This window comes from Thamnophis elegans, chromosome 14, assembly GCF_009769535.1.
Source record: "Thamnophis elegans isolate rThaEle1 chromosome 14, rThaEle1.pri, whole genome shotgun sequence".
Taxonomy (NCBI): domain Eukaryota; kingdom Metazoa; phylum Chordata; class Lepidosauria; order Squamata; family Colubridae; genus Thamnophis; species Thamnophis elegans.
In genome coordinates, this window is record NC_045554.1 from 37,415,715 (window position 1) to 37,436,305 (window position 20,591).

Genomic DNA, 20,591 nt, shown 5'->3' on the forward strand with positions numbered 1-20,591 from the left:
GAAGCGAAACGTCTTCAGAGAAAAACCAGACAGTCCAGCTGCCCCTTTGAGGGGAGGAGAAGCACCTTTGAGCCAACCACGACCTGGATGGCTGAGCATCTCCACCGACGGTCCCCGCGAACGGAGCAGCCGCCGCACTCCAAGCCTTGCGCAAAAGCGCTCCAGGAAACCCCAACCTTGGAGAAGCGGAGAGCCGAAGCCGGCAGGGGGAGCTGCTGGAGGAAAAGGCCTCGCCGCCTTCCTCCGCCCTTCCCCTTCCGGAGCCGTGCGCGCCAAAGCCGTGCGCCATGCCGCTGGATCACCGGCGAGTGCCGGGCCCGGAGGAGTCGCAGTCGCCGCTGCTGTACGTGCCCGGCGGCCAGAAGGCGAGCGGCGAGGTGGCCCAAGCCAACCGGGACCCCTCGGCCCTGCAGCCGCTCTTCGCCCGCGTGGGGCTGCTGAGCCAAGCCAAAGGCTCGGCCTACGTGGAGCTGGACGGAGGCACCAAGGTCCTCTGCTCCGTGGCCGGGCCGCGTGAAGTGGGCGGTGGCGGCGGCGGCGCGTCCGGCGCTCCGTCCGAACAGCGGGTCCGGCTGGTGTGCGACTTTCGCCGGGCGCCTTTCTCCGGCCGCGGCGCCCGCAGCCGCCCCGGCGAGAAGGAACCCGAGCTGGCCCTGGCGATGCAGGAGGCGCTGGAGCCGGCCGTGCGCGTGGCGCGCTACCCGAGGGCGCAGCTGGAGGTGAGCGCGCTGCTCCTGCAGGACGGCGGCTCTTCCTTGGCCGCCGCCCTTTGCGCCGCCGGGCTGGCTCTGGCCGACGCCGGCATCGAGCTCTACGACCTGGTGGCGGCTTGCGCGCTCAGCCGGCAGGCCGGGCCGTCGGGGCCCGAGTGGCGGCTTCAGCCCACCGAGCCCGAGGAGCGCGCCGCCTCCGCCCGCCTCACCGTGGCGCTCCTGCCTTCCCTCAACCAGGTCTCCGGCCTGCTGGGCAGCGGCGACGGCGGGCAGGCCGACAGCTGGGCTCAAGCCCTCCGCCTGGGCCTCGACGGCTGCCAGCGCCTTTACCCGCTGCTGCGCCAGAGCCTCCTGCGCGCCGCCAAGCGCCGGGCGCCAGAGCCGCAGGAGCCCGCGGAGATGGACACGGAGGAGACCCCCGCGGGGACGGCTTGACATTCGCCCTCGGGGCTTTTCCACGCAGGATCGTGCACGTCGGACTTCGATGATGGAGAGGGATGTGGAGCCAGAGACCTGCCTGATCCCCGTCGGACTTAATTTGGAAACTTTGTTCCCACCCTCCGCTTTGGAAGATGGGGTGATGGTGCCCTGGAACCTCAAAAGCTGTGGCTGTTTTGACTCTAATTTTGCACCCTTGACTTTGCTTTTCTAAGTTGTGTAACCTGCGGCGTCTCCTGAACCCACAACCGGCGTCTCCTGAACCCACAACCGATGCCCTGTTTTCCTGCTGAAATATGACTGTGGGCGAGATGAGAGATTGTTGGTCCTGCGGAAGTGGCCTCTTGAACCCTGTTTGTTGATGTGATCTTTTGGGAGACTTGGGGAGTTTCTTGCAAGTTTAGGTTCAGTTGAAGTGATGGCCAAGTTTTCACCAGAAACCACAATTCAATTCAATTTATTACATTTATATGCTGCCCTTTTCCCCCCCGAAGGGGACTCAGGGCGGCTCACAACTCAAACCAGGGAAGGGGAATACAGACAAAAATTTAAAAAAAACAAAGCATAACAATACATAATTTAAAACACACGACAGTCATACCATTTGAGACGGGGGCAACAGCTCTTTAGCCCCAGGCCTGTCGGAACAGCCAGGTTTTAAGGGCTTTGCGGAAAGCCTGGAGGGTGGTGGTGGTCCGAATCTCCACGGGGAGTTCGTTCCAGAGGGTTGGAGCAGCCACAGAGAAGGCTCTCCTCCGAGTGGTCGCCAGTCGACACTGGCCGGCGGATGGAATTCGGAGGAGGCCTAATCTGTGGGATCTAATCGGTCTAGTGGAGGTAATTGGCAGCAGGCGGTCTCTCAAGTACCCACAAGTTAGCCACAATAGAGCTGAAAGAAAACCAGTGGGGTGATGTCTTAAGGGGCGCCATGGGGATTCAGGTTATGACATTAAGCCAGAGGTCTTCAAACTTGGCCACTTTAAGACTTGTGGACTTCAATTCTGGGAGTTGAAGTCTACAAGTCTTAAAGTTACCAAGTTTGGAGACCCCCTCCATTAAGCAATAACATGGCTTGTTTCATTCATTATGAACCCAGTGTAATCCAGTGTGGTTAACCATAATTTATTTCGTGCTTTGGACAGATACAGCCAGTAGCTTGTGTAAATGCAGGTTTTTAAAAGCCAAATGAATGTTGATACCATTTTTTTTCCATTTTCACACAATAATTTTTAAAAAAATACCCAGTCTTGTTTATTTTGCATTGCTTTGTTTTTCCTGGCTCCTCCTGTCTAGGAAATAAGCCACATTGTTATCTTTTATTTCTTGTTTTTGATCCTCGGTTGACTAAATCCTTGTTAGTACAATTTTTTTTTAAACTTCTCGACTCTCCTTTGGCATTCTCCTAACTTTCATTCCATGTGGTTTCATTTTCCTCTCAATAATAATTCACTGGGACTTGATTTTCTGGCTGTCATTCGAACATAGACTGGTTGTCTTATTTATAATTAAAACACCTCTTTGTGTTTTCTATAGGTTGCTTTATATATTGAAACATTTTACTACCTCCCATTGTAGAAAATAAAGGACACTATTTTAATGAAAATAAGCAAAAACTGGACTTAGGCAAAGGGGTGTGTCTGAAACTTTTAAATCCAGAGAGATGAGATAACATTCAGAAGAGAATCAGGTAGAGAGACCCCCACACACACAATTCAAAGAAGTATAAGGAGGAGGAGGAGGAAGGGGGCTTGCCCAATCAGACTTGAAAAGAATGTTGTTATAGTTTCAATCAAAGTAGTTTTAGCCTTGCATGGAGTTTTCTTAATCTGGCCTACCTAGTTGCTGATACCTATTCTAAGAATAAAACTATTCTCTAAAACCAACGGGCAGAGAAACTAAAGGAAACATATTCATAGGGCAGATGACTAAGAGCTGGCATTTTGAGTGCCAAGGTGAAAGGATGGCATTGGCTTTGATTTTTTTTAAGAGATAAGAGGGAGGTCTTAATGCTCTCTCGTTATTATGGTTATATCATGCGGTCCAGTTCTAATACCATTTGGTGGGGAACTTTGTGGGTTTTGCAGAGACATCTGATTGGCCATCTTTGGCATGATCTGGCAGGATTGATTCTTATTATAAAATTTATAAAGTGCATTAAGTCAGAATCCAGATTCATTCTGCATGTTGTGTAAATACAGGTCAATGATCTGGAGCAGCCTATATAGTCTATTCCTATTCCCTTTCCATTCCCTTCCAATCTATATTTAGTCTAGTCACGATGGAGTCCTTCAGGATTGGGCGGCCTATAAATTCATTAAATTCAATTCAATGGTGAATTTTTCTCTGTCACGCATGCACGAGACACATGCACGGAGGCGGGGGGGTTACGTATGCATGCATGGGACGCAGGGGGATTGTGTGTACATGCGCGGGGGGGGAGATTGCGGTCTGCCAGGCCCAAAACGGGTTGCAGGGGACTGTGGCGTGCCCCCCCCCCCCCCCCGCAGCACATTTTTGGTCCCAGGAGGCTTCAGGGAGGCCTGCTTACCCCCAAAATAGGACACAGGGTTTTTTGCGCATGCATGGGGGGCAAGCGCATTACATTATGGGTGTGGACACTTACACGTGTCCACATAATTTTGGCACGCAAGTTGAAAAAGGTTAGCTTTCACTGGTCTAATGTATTCTTTCCCATGTCTATTCATATTCTAATTCTATTCCTGTTCTCTGGAGGTGGCGCAGTGGTTAAATGCAGCACTGCAGGCTACTTCAGCTGACTGCAGTTCTGCAGTTCGGCTATTCAAATCTCACCGGCTCAAGGTTGACTCAGCCTTCCATCCTTCCGAGGTGGGTGAAATGAGAACCCGCATTGTTGTTGGGGGCAATATGCTGACTCTGTAAACCGCTTAGAGAGGGCTGAAAGCCCTATGAAGCGGTATATAAGTCTAACTGCTATTGCTTTTGCTATATTCCTCAAACGCATTCTCAAACCTCAGCAAATTTCAAGATGTGTGGGCTTCAACTCCCAGAATTCTCCACCCAGTTTGGCTGACTGGGAAATTCTGGGAGTACGCCTTGAAATTGTCACGTTTGAGAAACACTGATTTAGTATGTCCAGTAGCTCCAGCCACTGTAGTTAATTCAGTAAACTATGGTTAAAATAAGCTATGGTGAGTACAAGAGCAGACGAGCATTATGTAGCCATTCATGGCATGTTGTTTTCAAAGCACTCCTGAAGTAAGCAGAGCAAAAAAATGTGTTCAGTGTGTGCAGTTTTGATGGAGATTCTTAGACATCTTTTACCTGCTAAACCACGCGGATCCAGTCTTTCTTATGAGGGACCAAAGCCACCCAGGACACCCATCATTAATCACCCAAGAGCTCCCCTTGAGGGAGGTGGGTGGTTTAGAAATATGAAATATAAATAAAATATTCACGGCATAAAATCTTTGTCCTGCCTTGCCTAGAATAATGTGTGCAACACAAATCCCAGAACGACATCTTTTGATGACTGCAGACAAGATGAACCTGGACTTGAAGCATCTTGAATCTGATGTGCAATTGCTCTTTATTGTTGTTGTTAGTTGCGAAGTCGTGTCCGACCCATCTTGACCCCATGGACAACGTTTCTCCAGACCTTCCTGTCCTCTGCCATCCTCTGGAGTCCGTTTAAGCTCACGCCTTCTGCTTCGGTGACTCCATCCAGCCACCTCATTCTCTGTCGTTGCCTCCTTCTTTTGCCCTCCATCTTTCCCAGCATGAGGCTCTTCTCCAGTGAGTCCTTCCTTCTCATGAGGTGGCCAAAGTATTTGAGTTTCCTCTTCAGGATCTGGCCTTCTAAAGAGCAGTCAGGGTTGATCTCCTCTAGGACTGACCGGTTTGATCACCTTGCCATGCAAGGGACTCACAGGAGTCTTCTCCAGCACTAGAGTTCAAGGGCCTCAATTCTTTGGCACTCAGCCTTTCTTATGGTCCAACCTTCACAGCCATACATCGCAACTGGGGAAACCATAGCCTTGACTATACACACTTTTGTTGGCAGGGTGATGTCTCTGCTTTTTAATATGCTGTCTAGATTTGCAGTCAGGGTTGATTTCCTCTAGGACTGACCAGTTGGATGGCCTTGCAGACTCGCAGGAGTCTTCTCCAGCACCAGAGTTCAAATGGCCTCCATTCTTTGGCGGTCAGCCTTTATTAATTGCTCTTTGGGCACCCATAAAAGAAAAAAAAACACGTTTGATCTGTAGCACATTGCTATTGTTTATTTCGGAGTCACAACGATTGGTTCAAATGTGCAGTCACAGTGACTGCTTTTCCTCTCCTCCCCCCACCCTTTCTCCCATCCTGGACCTATGTTTAAGGTGGTTATCTAACAACAGCACCCAAGGTCCTCCCTCAAGTTGACGCAGGAGGCTCTCCACCAGCACGGATTGGAAGGAAGAGACATCAAAGGCTGCACAAGCTGTAAGTCGTGGGAAGAAAACGCAATACATGGGAAAGGAAGCGCTTGGCGAGGGATTCCCAGCAAGGTAGCCCTCCCTACTTGCTTTCTTCGAGATCCGGTGTGTGATTTCTCGCCTGCAAGGGAAGAAAATATTCATATGGCAACTCTCAGCTTGTCCAATTGCAGCTTCTCTTTTTTTTTACGATTGGAGGGCAAACATGGCTTCCTACTGCAGGGATCACCAACCCCAGGGACTACTAAATTCACATTTTTAAATCCCGTGGACCACTAATAAAATCTGCCTAATGACCAGCTGGGTGGGTGTGGCAAGGTGGTCATGTGACTGGGTGGGCGTGGCCAACTTGATGTCGAAGGCCGCTTTGTCAGCCTCTACTCGCCACTCCTCGCCTGCCCGCACGGGCTCCTTAGGGGTCCCAACAGGAAGCAGTTGCTAGAGCTAAGCAGCCCCCATGAGAAAGAGTTGGCAAAACAGTTCAAATTGGATCTGATCAAGAAGGAGGCTCAGCAGAAGCACCTCACTGAGGACTACGAGTATAGGCTTTCCAAGCAGAGGGAAGAGCTGCGGGAGTACAAGGCCAGGTACCGGCACCTGGAGATGGGCTGAAATGCGGGCTCAGTGGGCTGAGATGGTCAGCCAGTTCCAGGCCATGATGCAGTCCCACTGGAGCAAGGCCCTCCGGCTCTTTGCCATCAGCGGCACTTCCCTCCAGCCTTCACCCAAAGCCCCCCACCAGGAGGCTGAAGGAGACCCTAAGTCAGAATTTCTTCCCTCCTCCGACCCGCACAAAAAGACCCCGAAGGGGGAGACTCTCTGCAGCAACACAAACATTCATTGTACGTATCCGGCCCAGGGGCCGTAGTTTGAGGACCCCTGATTTAGTGCAATATTAAAAAATGCAAATATTTTTCTGCAGACCCTCCAAAATTTTCTTGTGGACCACCAGTGGTGAACAGACCACCAGTTGGTGACTGCTGTCCTATGGCATCTGAACCAGGTCACCATATCTAGAGCTGCAGAAACATATTTCGTAGTTCCCAAAATGTCAGACGCCATGGAAAGATGGGGGAAACCAAAACAAAACTGCCTGCATTATGGCTTAATGTTAAGGATGAGCCCGATCACTAACTGGCAGCAACTCAGCAGGTTTTAGCTATTTCATGCCTTGCCCTTGGAAGCCTGCGTTGGTTCCAGAATCTTCCAAACGCTACTGCCAAATTGTAATTTTTAATGTCACGGAAAGAGCCGGTGATTTGATGCAGAAGAAGCAACGTTAATGGTCTAATTAAGTTGCATTTAATTGCCGTTAAACCGGGGACACTGTTTTCTTGCTTCTGCTTCTCTCTTTGTGGTCTTGCCCTTGGGAAGCACCACCTCCACACTTGTGTGGTCCTTAGCCTACACAAAATTGGGACCCCCTGCCCTAAAGGGCCCCCTGATGTCCCCCGTTTCATTTCATCAATCTCTTGGCAAATATCCCAAAGCTGCTTTTCCAAAAGGCAACTGGACTTTCGTTTTTCGTTGAAGTCATTTCTCTTCTCATCCAAGAAGCATCTTCAGAACCAGAGAAGGTCACCCATCTTCAGAAATAACTCACCATCCAAACCAATTTCTAAATAAACATAAAACTCAATTCTCCTAAGAAGTCTTAGAACAAAAACCAAAGCCCTTTGACACAAGAGCTGAGGTGGCGCAGTGGTTAGGATGCAGTACTGCAGGCCACTTCAGCTGACTGTGATCTGCAGTTCAGCGGTTCTAATCTCACCGGCTCAAGGTCGACTCAGCCTTCCATCCTTCCGAGGTGGGTGAAATGAGGACCCAGACTGTGGGGGCAAGTTGCTGACTCAATTTGCTAAAAAATTTGTAAACCGCTTAGAGAGGGCTGAAAGCCCTATGAAGCGGTATAGAAGTCTAATAAATAAATAAATAACTGTCAGTCAACAACTGAGAATTTGTTCCCCCGTTACATATCAAATACTACCCCTTCAGAAGAGATGCTTAAATTGCTATTTGCAAACCACAATGGGGACAGGCTAAATATGATTTAGGACAAGGAGTGCACAATGGGCCTTAAGACACAGTCTAACACTTTGACCCATGGCTGCAGTGCCGCTAGCCATAAATCAAATTTATCTTGGAGCCTCGAAGTTGAAATCCCAAAGGTGCTTATTTTTTTTTTCAAAAGGCAAGTGGACTTGTTTGTTTGTTTTCCTTTGACAACGTTTCTCTTCTCATCCAAGGAGCTTCTTCTGTGCTAACTGACAGCTGGGGAATAGAAAGAATTACCGTATTTTTCAGAGTATAAGACGCACCAAGAGTTTGAAGAGGCAAAAAAATTTTTAAAAGTTTTTATACTCTGCAGAGCTCCCAAAAACGACTCGTTTTTTTGCAAAAACAGGTACTCTTTTTTTTTTCAAAAAGGCATGAATAGCCTTTAGGAGGCTTGTAGAGTGCTCCTGGAGGATGGGGGCCCAAAATTGAGCAAATAAACAGCCCGTTTTTCGCTCATTTCTGCCCTCCCCACCCCCCAGGAGCATTCTAGAAGCCTCCTTAAAGGCTCTGCACAGCCATTTTGGTGAAGGGGATGGGGTTTTAGGAGGCAAAAAAAAATGCTGTATTCAGTGTATAAGACGCACCCAGATTTTCAGCCTCTTTTTTGAGGGAAAAAGGTGCGACTTATACTCTGAAAAATACGGTATATTCTTTGCAGTCATCTGTTTATTTCTATTCCCCGCTGGTCAGTTAGAACTGAAGAAGACAGAAGAAGACAGGAAGGGGAAGAGAGACGGTAGGAATAGGGGAGAGGTAAGGGAAGAAGGAAGGGGAAGGAGAGGAGGAAGGAAGGATGTAGAGAAGGAAGGGAGGGAGAAAAGAAAGGGAAAATAAGGCAGTAGGGATAGTAAACAAAGCAACTCAAACTGTACATTATAACTTTTTAAATGGAATAACAAAAGTATAAGAATGGCAAAGAAAAAGAATAACTATGTGAATGTATACCTATAATTGTATGTAAAAGAATAAATAATAGTAAGAATATAAAGCACAATATAGGTAAAAAATATTTTATTATAAATAGCTAAGTATAAATAAATATAGAATTGTACATAAAAATGGATAACGAATAAGGAGACCATGAATGCAAGATAGAAATGTATAGAAGGGAAAACACTAACTGCAAAGAAACCGATACGGAACTGCTGTATGATATATGATGGAACTTCTTGTTCCTATGTTGTTTTAAGTCATGTGTTTGTTCTTGTTGATGTGTTTATGTGTTTAAAATTAAAAAAAAAAAAAGAACGGAAGAAGACGTTTCACTTCTTGGACAAGAAGGGAAACACCTTCAAGGAAAAACAAAAATCCAGATGCCTTTTGAAAAAGCACCTTTGAGACAGCCACGGTCCTGGATGACTGAGAATCTTCCACAGGCACTCTTGACATAAATAACCTGAGCAGATTGCACCCAGATGTTAATTAGGCAACCAAATCTTTGCAGCTCGGTGTTTTCCAGCTAAGCTACCTTCGACAGCCAAGACCTCTAGAATGGTATCGTCCACTTCCACCCTGAGCTTCTGCCCTCCCCTCTCCTCCCCCTCCCCCTCCCCTCAATGCTTCTGAGCCATCTGATAACAGGAGGAGGAGAAACAGCGGGCGTAAGCATGCCATCGAGGCAAATGAGGATGGATGCTCTGATGTGTGAAGGAAATGCAGTAAAACCCCATCTGGTGGAATAAGGCTGCTCCCTTGGGGGAAATCGCAGAGCCCCACTTACCGCGGTGGCTTCTTCGGTGTCTGTGCTCTCCTCTGCGCTGTCAATCTCTTGCTGAGGGGTGTGACCCTCGTTTTTGGCGCTTTCCTTCATCCTGATCAGTTCTCCCGCCGGGGAGGAAGCCTCCACGCTGGTGAATAATTTTCTCTTGCTGTCCTTGGTACCTGTGAGGTCAGAGATGCTCGAGGTGGGGTTTCTCCTATTATGGCAAGCAGGAGCAGGGGGCTTTGGGGGTTCGCCCATCTTCAATACGTGTTTACAACCATTTGACAGTTGACTCAGCCTTCCATCCTTCCAAGGTGGGTAAAATGAGGACCCAAATTGTTGGGGGGCAAATAGGCTGACTCTTTAAACTGCTTAGAGCAGGTTTTTCAACCTTGGCAACTTTAATCCTTGGCGGACTTCAACTCCCAGAATTCCCCAGCCAGCAGGTCTTCCGGTTACTGCTGCACATGCCCACGCTCTGATCAATTGGCCAGCCTGCATGCTCACACCGGAAAATGGAAGACCAGCTCTTCCGGTTTCCAGCACTGCCGTGTGTGTGAAGGCCAGCTGATCAGCACATGCGCATCAGAAAGCCGGGAGATAAATGGGCACCGCCGTGCATGCCAAGCAACATGGCTCTGAGTGCCATAGGTTCGCCATCACAGTGCTAGGGTAACAAAGAGGATTCAGAATGGCATGAGTTGTCTTTCAGTACTTGAGCGCAGAGGTGAAATTCATTTTTTTTTTACTACCAGTTCTGGGGGCATGGGTTGGTGGGCATGGTGTGGCTTGGTGGGCATGGCAGGGAAAGGATACTGTAAAATCTCCATTGCCACCCCACTCCAGGGGGAGGATACTGCAAAATCCATTACCACCCCACTCCAGGGGAAGGATGCTGCAAAATCTCTATTACCACCCCACTCCAGGGGGAGGATACTGCAAAATCTCCATTACCATCCCACTCCAGGGGGAGGATACTGCAAAATCTCCATTACCATCCCACTCCAGGGGGAGGATACTACAAAATCTCCATTACCACCCCACTCCAAGGGAAGGCTATTGCAAAATCTCCATTACCACCCCACTCCAGGGGGAGGATACTGCAAAATCTCCATTACCATCCCACTCCAGGGGGAGGATACTGCAAAATCCCCATTATCACCCCACTCCAGGGGGAGGATACTACAAAATCTCCATTACCACCCCACTCCAAGGGAAGGCTATTGCAAAATCTCCATTACCACCCCACTCCAGGGGAAGGATGCTGCAAAATCTCTATTACCACCCCACTCCAGGGGGAGGATACTGCAAAATCTCCATTACCATCCCACTCCAGGGGGAGGATGCTGCAAAATCTCCATTCCCTCCCCACTCCAGGGGGAGGATACTGTAAAATCCCCATTACCACCCTACTCCAGGGGGAGGATACTGCAAAATCCATTACCACCCCACTCCAGGGGAAGGATACTGCAAAATCTCCAATACCACCCCACTCCAGGGGAAGGATGCTGCAAAATCTCCATTACCACCCTACTCCAGGGGAAGGATACTGCAGAATCTCCATTACCACCCCACTCCAGGGGAAGGATGCTGCAAAATCTCCATTACCACCCCACTCCAGGGGGAGGATACTGTAAAATCCCCATTACCACCCCACTCCAGGGGGAGGATACTGTAAAATCCCCATTCCCTCCTCACTCCAGGGGGAGGATACTGCAAAATCTCCATTACCACCCCACTCCAGGGGGAGGATACTGCAAAATCTCCATTACCACCCCACTCCAGGGGGAGGATACTGCAAAATCTCCATTACCACCCCACTCCAGGGAAAGGATACTGTAAAATCCCCATTCCCTCCCCACTCCAGGGGGAGGATACTGCAAAATCTCCATTACCACCCCACTCCAGGGGGAGGATACTGCAAAATCTCCATTACCACCCCACTCCAGGGGGAGGATACTGCAAAATCTCCATTACCACCCCACTCCAGGGGGAGGATACTGCAAAATCTCCATTACCACCCCACTCCAGGGGGAGGATACTGCAAAATCTCCATTACCACCCCAGTCTGGTGGCATTTGCAGGTTCTCCGAACTACTCAAAATTTCCACTACCGGTTCTCCAGGACCTGCTGGATTTCACCCCTGCTTGAGTGGCTATGACAGGGAGGAGGGGGTCAACTTATTCTCCAAAGCACCATTCCAAGAAGCAGCGAATGGAAGTTTGTTAAAAAGAGATCCAACCTAAGAACTAAAGAGAAAATTCCCGACAGTGGGAACAGAGATGGAACAGCTTATCTCCCAGAGTTCTTGGTGCTCCATTGGAGGCTTCCAAGGAAAGATTGGGCAACCATTTATCCAGGATTGTATACGGTCTCCTGCCTTAGGCAGGGGGTTGGGCTAGAAATTCTCCAAGGTCCCTTCTAGCCCTTAAGAGCCTTCTCTCCCTCACCTGTGGGGTGTTCCCGCTGTTGATCCATCCGATTGAGGCTTTCCAGTAAGTTGTCCACCTGTGCTTTGATCTGGCTTAATTCCCCTTTGATGGAGTGCAATTCTTCGGCTCGTACTGCAAGGAGGAGGGAGAGAGAGATGGGAGAATGAGCAGTGCTCCTTTTAAAAACCCTCTGCAGAAAATGAACTGGGAAATGTGGGCTGGTGGGTGGGGGAGGTATTCGTTCTAGCTTTTATGCCAGCAGCCATTTGCATCCTTGCTAATGAACAGGATAATTTCCCAGCTTTTGCAAACAACGGCATCTAAAAAAAACCCCAAAAATGCTGCTGCAAAGGACACCACAATAAAGATCAGGAGAATTGTTTCCCTATGCACATCTGCAAACCCACCCACCCACAAATTGGCGCATACAGAGTGTTGTTGTTGTTGTTTTTCAACCCAGAAATCCTTTCCTTCGAAAGAAGCAGATTTGTAATAGGAATGGTTTGTATTTGAGTATTTGAAAATTTATTTATAGGCCGCCCTTTTCCCTGGGGGGACTCAGGGCGGCTTACAACTCATAGGGAGGGGGATACAAACAATAACACATAAGAGCAATACATAATTAAAAATAGAACACAACATTCATACCATTCGGGTGGGGGTGAGTTACATTCTTTATCCCCAGGCCTGACGGGATAGCCAGGTCTTGAGGGCTGTGTGGAAGGTCTGGACGGTGGTGAGGGTACGAATCTCCACGGGGAGATCGTTCCAAAGGGTCGGAGCTACTACCGAGAAGGCTCTCCTCCGCGTAGTTGCCAGTCGACACTGACTGGCAGATGGAACTCGGAGGAGGCCTAATCTTTTGTAGATTATTCCCGCTTCTTCCTGGCCTTCGATTGAATCGGCTGGCTGGTTCAGATCAATACAAAATCCTGCTTTCATTTCTAAATTCCCACCATCGTTTCTCCAGCCTACGTTTCCTATTCTGCCTTTTCCCTTAAGACAAACGGAATTCCGCTTTCTCTATCTTCATTGGTTCTGCCCTATTTGAAGACCTGAATGCTTGGGTGGGAGGGGGTTGGACTAGATGACCTACAAAGTCCCTTCCAATTCTGTTAAATCTAGTACAATCTAGTGCAATAAAACAGATTAGATGGAAAAGATGCTACCAAGCTCCTGATTTTTGTCTGTTCTGACCCAGAATTACTTAACAAGCAAGAAACAGAGTCTTGGTTCTGGCAAAACCCCTTTTATTTACACGACTGTGAATTCCTTCCATTGACAGTCAGCAAGGCTTAGCAAACAGTCTTTCAGGGGAATGTTTATCAAATACGAACCTTATCTCATTTGGAGAGCTGCCAAATGACTAGTTCCAAATGCAGGGGAAGGCAAAACTTGGCACTGAGTCTCTTATAGTTACAGACAGACTTTTTCTCTCTTGACATGACCAAATCAACTTATTGTTTCCTGCAAAAGCCCACTCCCCATTCGCTCTTCTTTTGTTTCCTCTGGGAGGGGCCAATCACCTCCAAGGTGTGGCTTTACTCCTAAGTCGACCCTCCTTTCTTAGTTGTTCTTGTCTTCTGGCAGCTCTGCGCATGAGCACACTGGGAACAGGCTCCAGCTGTTCCTCTGCCTTGCTGCTGTCTAGTTCCCTCTCTGTCTCTGGCGCAGGCTTGGAGAACTGCCAGGCCGATATCTTCCAAACGCAACTGCTGTACAAGAAAATACTTGGCTAGGAGTCTCTGAGAATCAGGAACAAATCTTCACACTAATTAAGCGAACTAATTGTCTCCTGCAAACTCCACTCCCCTTACTCTTCTCCTTATTCCCTATGGGAGGGGCCATTCACCTTCCACCTGTGCCTTTACTCCTGAGTCAATCCCTGTTCCTTAGCTGTTCCCTTCTCCTGGCAGCTCTGCGCATGCGCACATTGGGAACAGGCTCCACTGTTCTTCTGCCCCACTGACTCCAAAGGCAGCTGATAAATGTCGGACGGCCCCGGCCCCCTCTCTGCTTCCAACACAGAGCCCTCGTCAGAGCCTTCCTCATCCCCCAGGACTGGCCCATGTTCCTCCCCAACCTCCTCACTGTCCGACTCTGCTGCCAGCTCCGCACTCAAAACCATTGTTCCTCAATCATGACAACTTGAAGATGCGTGGACTTCAACTCCCAGAATTTCTGGCTTGAGAATTCTGGGAGTTGAAGTCCACAGACCTTCAAGGTACCAAGGTTGAGAAACACTGCCCTAAATTAACGTGGCTCTTGTACTACAAGATGACTCTTGCCACCCAAGTCTCTGTACAACATTGGGGTCCCCAGACACTCACATTTTGTACGTCCTGTTGTGGGATTGCTGTTGCTTCTTAAATCCGTGTGTGGGCTCAGTCTGGTTTTACTTTCCGCCCCGAGATGGCTTCTTCTGGTTTTGATAGGAATGTGTCCAATAAGAGATGGGATCTTCTGATATTCGTAGATCCTGCAGGAAAAGTGGGCAGGAGAAGTTGATTTACTAGTCTCTTTTTAGAGTATATTTCAAGAAAGAGTAGTGTAGACATTTTTTGGGGGAGGAGAATAAAAGCTAAGGAAGTTGCCATCTGTATGATTGAATAGCAAAGTTAAGGAGACAAGATGAAAGCGCTAAAGTCACCTGTATGGCAAATCATCTTTGTAAAGTTCATACTCCAGGTCACAGTTGTTCCTGCAAAGGAAAAGAAAAGCGCTTTTTTTTTTGAGTGATTACAGCATTTTTATTTATTTAGTAAATGTATACACATGCAGTGATCTAAGTAGGAATGGACCATGACAGTTACATCCATCAACTCCAAGGAGAGATGGAGACAATATACCAACTGATGCCAAGCAGGACAACCATTGGGCCATCCAAGATTTCTTTTTCTTTTTCTTTTTGAATTTTTATTTTATACACATAAGCACATCAACAGAACACATAAACACATTAACAAAAATAACCACATAACTTAAAAACAACATAGGAACAATAACTTCCATCGTATATCATACAGCAGTTCCGAATCGGTTTCTTTGCAGTTAGTGTTTTCCCTTCTATACATTTCTGTCTTGCGTTCATAATCTCGTTATTCATTATCCATTTTTATATACATTTCTTTATTTATTTATACTTAGCTACTTGTGATCAATTATTATTTACCTATATTGTGCTTTATATTTTTACTGTCATCTATTCTCTTACATACAGTTATAGGTATACATTCACATAGTTATTCTTTTTCTTTGCCATTCTTATATTATTATTATTCCATTTAAAAGGATATAAGGTATAATTTGGAATGTATTGTTTACCATCCTTCACACCTGCTATGATACCACCTTATTTTCTTTCTTTTCTTTTCTCCCGCCCTTCCTTCTCTACTTCCTTCCTTCCTCCTCTCCTTCCCCTTCTTCCTTCCCTTACTTCTCCCCCACTCCTACCCTCTGTCTTCTCCTTCCTACTCTCTCCCCTTCTCTTTTTCTCTCTTCCTCCCTCCTCTCCTTCTCTCCCTCCCACCCACCTCTTCTTACCTCTTTCTTCTTCCCCTACCTCTCCTCCACATCTCACCTTATTTTCACCTTCTTTGGAAAAGAAAAGCTTTAGAAATGCATACTTTCAAGAGCGAATAGCTCACCATTTCCATAGCACATTTGAACCAGCATCTCCATAACTTTGATCTCATTCTCCATCTTATTTTTTAAAGCTAAAAGTTCCCCTATCTGCTAGTCAATCCCGACTCTGGGGGGCGGTGCTCATCTCTGTTTCAAAGCCGAAAAGCCAGCGCTGTCCGAAGACGTCTCCGTGGTCATGTGGCCGGCATGACTAAACACCGAAGGCGCACGGAATGCTGTTACCTTCCCACCAAAGGGGGTCCCTATTTTTCTACTTGCATTTTTACATGCTTTCGAACTGCTGGGTTAGCAGAAGCTGGGACAAGTAACGGGAGATCACTCCGTTACGTGGCGCTAGGGATTTGAACCGCCAAACTGCCAACCTTTCTGATCGACAAGCTCAGTGTCTTAGCCACTGAGCCGCCACGTCCCTTCTCTCTTATTTTTTAAGTCAGTCTAATTATCATCCCCCCAAAATCAAAGAAGGTCTTTGTAAAATGGTTCAACCTCCATGCACGTCTGAACGGAAGAAAACTGGAACGCGTTAAAAAATAAATCTTCTCTTTTAAACAACGGATACTGTAAAATGCCAGGCGTGATAAGCTTTTGAATATGGTTCAGTCTGAAATTTAAGTCGTTCTATCTTTTTTTGCTTTCAAGGTGGGGACAAATGTGTAAAACGTCTTTCAAAGAGAAGAGGGAAAAAAAAGGATTCATTTCTTCAAAATTGGTTTTGAAGTTTTTATAGAGTAGAGTAGAATAGAGTAGAATAGAATAGAGTAGAGTAGAGTAGAGTAGAGTAGAGTAGAATAGAATAGAATAGAGTAAAATAGAATAGAGTAGAATAGAGAAAAGAGTAGAATAGAATAGAGTAGAGTAGAAAAAAGTAGAATAGAATAGAGTAGTAGAATAGAATAGAATAGAATAGAATAGAATTTTTTATTGGCTGTGTGATTGGACACACAAGGAATTTGTCTTTGGAGCATATGCTCTCAGTGTACATAAAGAAAAATAAAATAGAATACATTCATCAAGAATCATACGATTGATATTCATAGGTTACTAATAAGCAATCATTATACTAGGAAACAAATAAAACAATATAACATGGTTATCGTCATAAGTGGGAAGAGATAGGTATTAGGAAGGAAGAGAAGGAGAATAGAAGTGCAATAGAATAGAAGAGAAGAGAAGAGAAGTGGAATGGAATGGAATAGAATAGAGTAGAATAGAGTAAAATAGAATAGAGTAGAATAGAGAAAAGAGTAGAATAGAGTAGAAAAAAGTAGAATAGAATAGAGTAGAGTAGTAGAGTAGAATAGAGTAGAATAGAATAGAATAGAATTTTTTATTGGCCGTGTGATTGGACACACAAGGAATTTGTCTTTGATGCATAAGCTCTCAGTGTACATAAAGAAAAATAAAATAGAATATATTCATCAAGAATCATACGATTGATATTCATAGGTTACTAATAAGCAATCATTATACTAGGAAACAAATAAAACAATATAACATGGTTATCGTCATAAGTGGGAAGAGATAGGTATTGGGAAGGGAGAGAATAATAATAGTAATACAGTCTTAGTAGATAATTTGACAGTGTTGTCGGAATTAGTTGTTAAGCAGAGTGATGGCATTCGGGGGAAAACTGTCCTTGTGTCTAATTGTTCTGGTGTGCAATGCTCTATAGCAAGTATGGCGAACCTTTGGCACGTGTGCCACAGGTGGCATGCGGAGCCATTTGTCAGGGCACACAAGGCGCTGCCCTATCAGCTGGTCAGCACACATGTGCATGCTGGCCAGCTGAGTTCATCCTTTTTTAAAGCCATTTTTCGCCCTCCCCAGGCTCCAGAGGCTTTATAGGAGATTGGAGAGGGTGAAAACACCCTCCCACCCACACCCCACACCCCCCAGAGGACCTCCAGAGGCTTCATGAGTTTCCCTGAAGCCTCCGGAGCGCAAAAAAAACCAGCCCTACGGGCAAACCAGAAGTTCGGGAATGGACTTCCGGTTTGCTTGGAGGGTTGTTTTGACTGCTCTGAAGGCTTCAGTGAAGCCTCCTGAAGGTCCCTGAAGCCTCCGGGGGGTGTACGGGGGGCAGGGAAGGCTGTTTTCACCCTCCCCAGGCTCCTATAAAGCCCCTGGAGCCTGGCGAGGGCGAAAAAAGCATGGAAAAAATGGGGGGGCGCCTGTAGTGCGCGCATGCGCACTGGGTGCATCGTGCATAGCATTATGGGTGCAGCACGCCCACACACGACCTCCCTGCGCTCTCCCCACTTATGGCATGCGAGCCAAAAAAGGTTCGCCATCTCTGCTCTATAGCGTCGTTTTGAGGGTAGAAGTTGAAACAATTTATGTCCTGGATGTGAGGAGTTTGTAAATATTTTCACCGCCCTCTTTTTGACTCCTGCAATATACAGGTCCTCAATGGAAGGCAGGTTGGCAGCCATGGTTTTTTTCTGCAGTTCTGATTCTCCCTTGAAGTCTGTGTGTCTGTCTTGTTGGGTTGCAGAGCCAAACCAGACAGTTTTGGAGGTGCAAATGACAGACTCAATAATTCCTCTGTAGAAGAGAATCAGCAGCTCTTCCGGCAATTTGAGCTTTCTGAGTTGACGCAGAAAGAACATTCTTTGTTGTGCTTTTTTGACATCAAAAACATTCTTTGTTATGCTTTTTTGATATCAAAAACATTTTCCCCCTTTCCTCTGCATGGCTCACAACGTCTGCCAACATTCCTCCTGTACGCAACTATTAAAAGGCCCATGAGCTCCTTGTACGGTTATCGCTTGTGGTTTCTTGGGCAACAGCTTAAGCCGTGTTCTTTCCATGACTAAAGTAGAATGTTCCATTAGTGCCGGTACTTCTGACACAGCTTCTACGCAACGAATCTCACAACCATTTCCTTGAGGGAACCAGGAAGCTGCTCAAAACAACAAGGACAAGCATTTACACAAGGCATCCTCCTTGACTTTTCCATACAGGTAGTTCTCAGCTTATGACAACTGGGACTGGAATGCCTGTTGCTAAGCAAAACAGTCGTTAAGTGAGTAATACCCGATTATGCAAAAAAAAATGGCGTAATCATTAAGTTCATCACCATGGTGTTAAACAAAGCTCCAGGTCATTAGGCAAATCCAATTTCTCCTTGACTTTGGAAACTTTGGAAGGTTGCAAATAGCAATAGCAATAGGACTTAGACTTATATACTGCTTTACAGCCCTTTCTAAGCAGTTTACAGAGTCAGCCCATTGTCCCCAGCAATCTGGGTCCTCAATTGACCCACCTCGAAAGGATGGAAGGCTGAGTGTCTACGCTTGCCAGTGGCTCAGGACCACAGAGGCTTTCCACCCCATGCCCCCACCCCCCCACTCACCCCTTCTGGAACCCATTTTGCCCAATGGCGTGAAAGGCGCAGCTCAGATGATGATTGGAGTTACTCCACCACGGTGGGCAGCCAAACTCTACCAATGCTGCAGGAAATGTTTGGGGCAGTGGGCTTCCGAGATAATGGACGTGGCAGTGGTTGGAGAGATATTGCGGCAGGGTCCCTGGAATTGGACAGTCCAGGATAACCAATCCAGAATGGTGAGGTATCAACCCCAGGGAGGCCTTTGCCCAGGTTCGCCTGGTGCACCAGTTGCGACCCTATCTGGACCGGGAGGCCCTTCGGATGGTCACTCACGCCCTCGTCACCTCAAGACTGGATTACTGTAATGCACTCTACATGGGGCTGCCCTTGAAGAGTGTTCGAAGACTTCAGTTGATCCAGAATGCAGCCGCGCGAGCGATAGTGGGGGTACCTAGGTACACCCACTTTACACCTATCCTCCGCGAGCTGCACTGGCTTCCCATTGGTCTCCGGACACGTTTCAAGGTGCTAGCCATTACTTTTAAAGCCCTACATGGTTTAGGACCTGGCTACCTGAGAGACCGCCTCCTGCCATTTACCTCCCAGAGACCAATAAGATCACACAGATTAGGCCTCCTCCGGATTCCATCTGCCGGTCAATGTCGGCTGGCGACTCCCCGGGGGAGGGCCTTCTCTGTAGCTGCTCCGGCTCTATGGAACGATCTCCCCATGGAGATCCAGACCCTTACTACTCTTCCAGCCTTCCGCAAAGCGATTAAGACCTGGCTGTTCCGGCTGTTAACTCATCCAGCCCCATTCTAAGTTATGTGAATGTTGTGTATTTTAATGTCTGTTTCTTTTTAATTTTTATATGTTCCCTCTCCCCGTTTTTATCTGTAAGCCGCCCTGAATCTCTCGGGAGTGGGCGGCATACAAATCCTAATAAAACCTAAAACCTAAAACCGAACCTGGTGAGGCTCAAACTGGCAAATTGCAGGCAGCCGGCAGGCAGCAAAAGTAGCCTTCAGTACTGCACTCTAACCACTGCGCCACCACAGCTCCAGCAGTGAAATCCTCTGAAGTCTGCTGCCAATTCAGTGATTCTGCTACCTTTGCACGTGTATGGGAACTTTCCACCCTTAGGTGCTTTGGAGAAGAGCTTGACTCCCTCTTCTTTGTGGCAACCCCTGAGATATCAGAAGACTGCTATCATGTCTCCCCTAGTCCTTCTTTTCATTAAACAAGACATACCCAGTTCCTGCAATTGTTCTTCATATGTTTTAGCCTCCAGTCCCCTAATCATCTTTGTTGCTCTTCTCTGCACTCTTTCTAGAGTCTCCACATCTTTTCTACATCATGACAATGCAAGCCATGGGCCTGCACCTTGGAGATGCAGCTGATCATGCAAAATGGCGTTCAATGATCCGAAAAGCGGACCCTGCACTAGGAAGAAGAAGATGAATGAGGAACGCTTCTAAACCTCTTCAAAATTCAAGAGGAAAAGAAACTAGCTTGGGTCCTCTTATGTATCGTGAGTCGGAAGCCTCAACTCTTAGCCACAATTGTGGAATTCACCTTTCCAGTTTTCCACTTCTTCCTTTGGTTTTTTTTCTCTTCCTAGAAGCAGGAGAGAAAATGGCCCTGCAGTTCTGGGAAGGAACCCTACCTATCATAAATATGCATGTTTCGGTTTTGATATGCCATTTCCCCTTGTTTCCCCTGCTCTTTTGCTTGTTTTCTGCATGGTCCAGGGAGCAACAGCAATTGAAGAGTACTTTAGAGATCGTATTTGAACAGAAGAAACCTCCGTGATT

At 47.1% G+C, this 20,591-nt stretch overlaps 2 protein-coding genes across 2 annotated transcripts in view; one reads left to right on the top strand and one right to left on the bottom strand.

Annotated features, from left to right (window-relative positions):
* Positions 1 to 261: 261 nt before the first annotated feature.
* EXOSC6 (exosome component 6) lies at positions 262 to 1,668 on the top strand. Its single transcript, XM_032230255.1, has one exon. The coding sequence runs from the start codon at positions 288 to 290 to the stop codon at positions 1,146 to 1,148; it is 861 nt and encodes a 286-aa protein (XP_032086146.1). The 5' UTR covers positions 262 to 287; the 3' UTR covers positions 1,149 to 1,668.
* A 3,622-nt stretch (positions 1,669 to 5,290) lies between these two features.
* LOC116518009 (heterogeneous nuclear ribonucleoprotein C-like) overlaps positions 5,291 to 20,591 on the bottom strand; it is a 29,977-nt gene continuing 14,676 nt past the window's right edge. The window contains exons 2-6 of the mRNA XM_032231216.1: positions 14,452 to 14,502; positions 14,132 to 14,280; positions 11,820 to 11,933; positions 9,387 to 9,547; positions 5,291 to 5,729 (exon numbers count right to left, since the gene is read on the bottom strand). Of these exons, the coding sequence (XP_032087107.1) occupies positions 5,691 to 5,729; positions 9,387 to 9,547; positions 11,820 to 11,933; positions 14,132 to 14,280; positions 14,452 to 14,502 (514 nt within the window). The 3' untranslated portion in view covers positions 5,291 to 5,690. The remainder of the gene's footprint in view (positions 5,730 to 9,386; positions 9,548 to 11,819; positions 11,934 to 14,131; positions 14,281 to 14,451; positions 14,503 to 20,591) is intronic.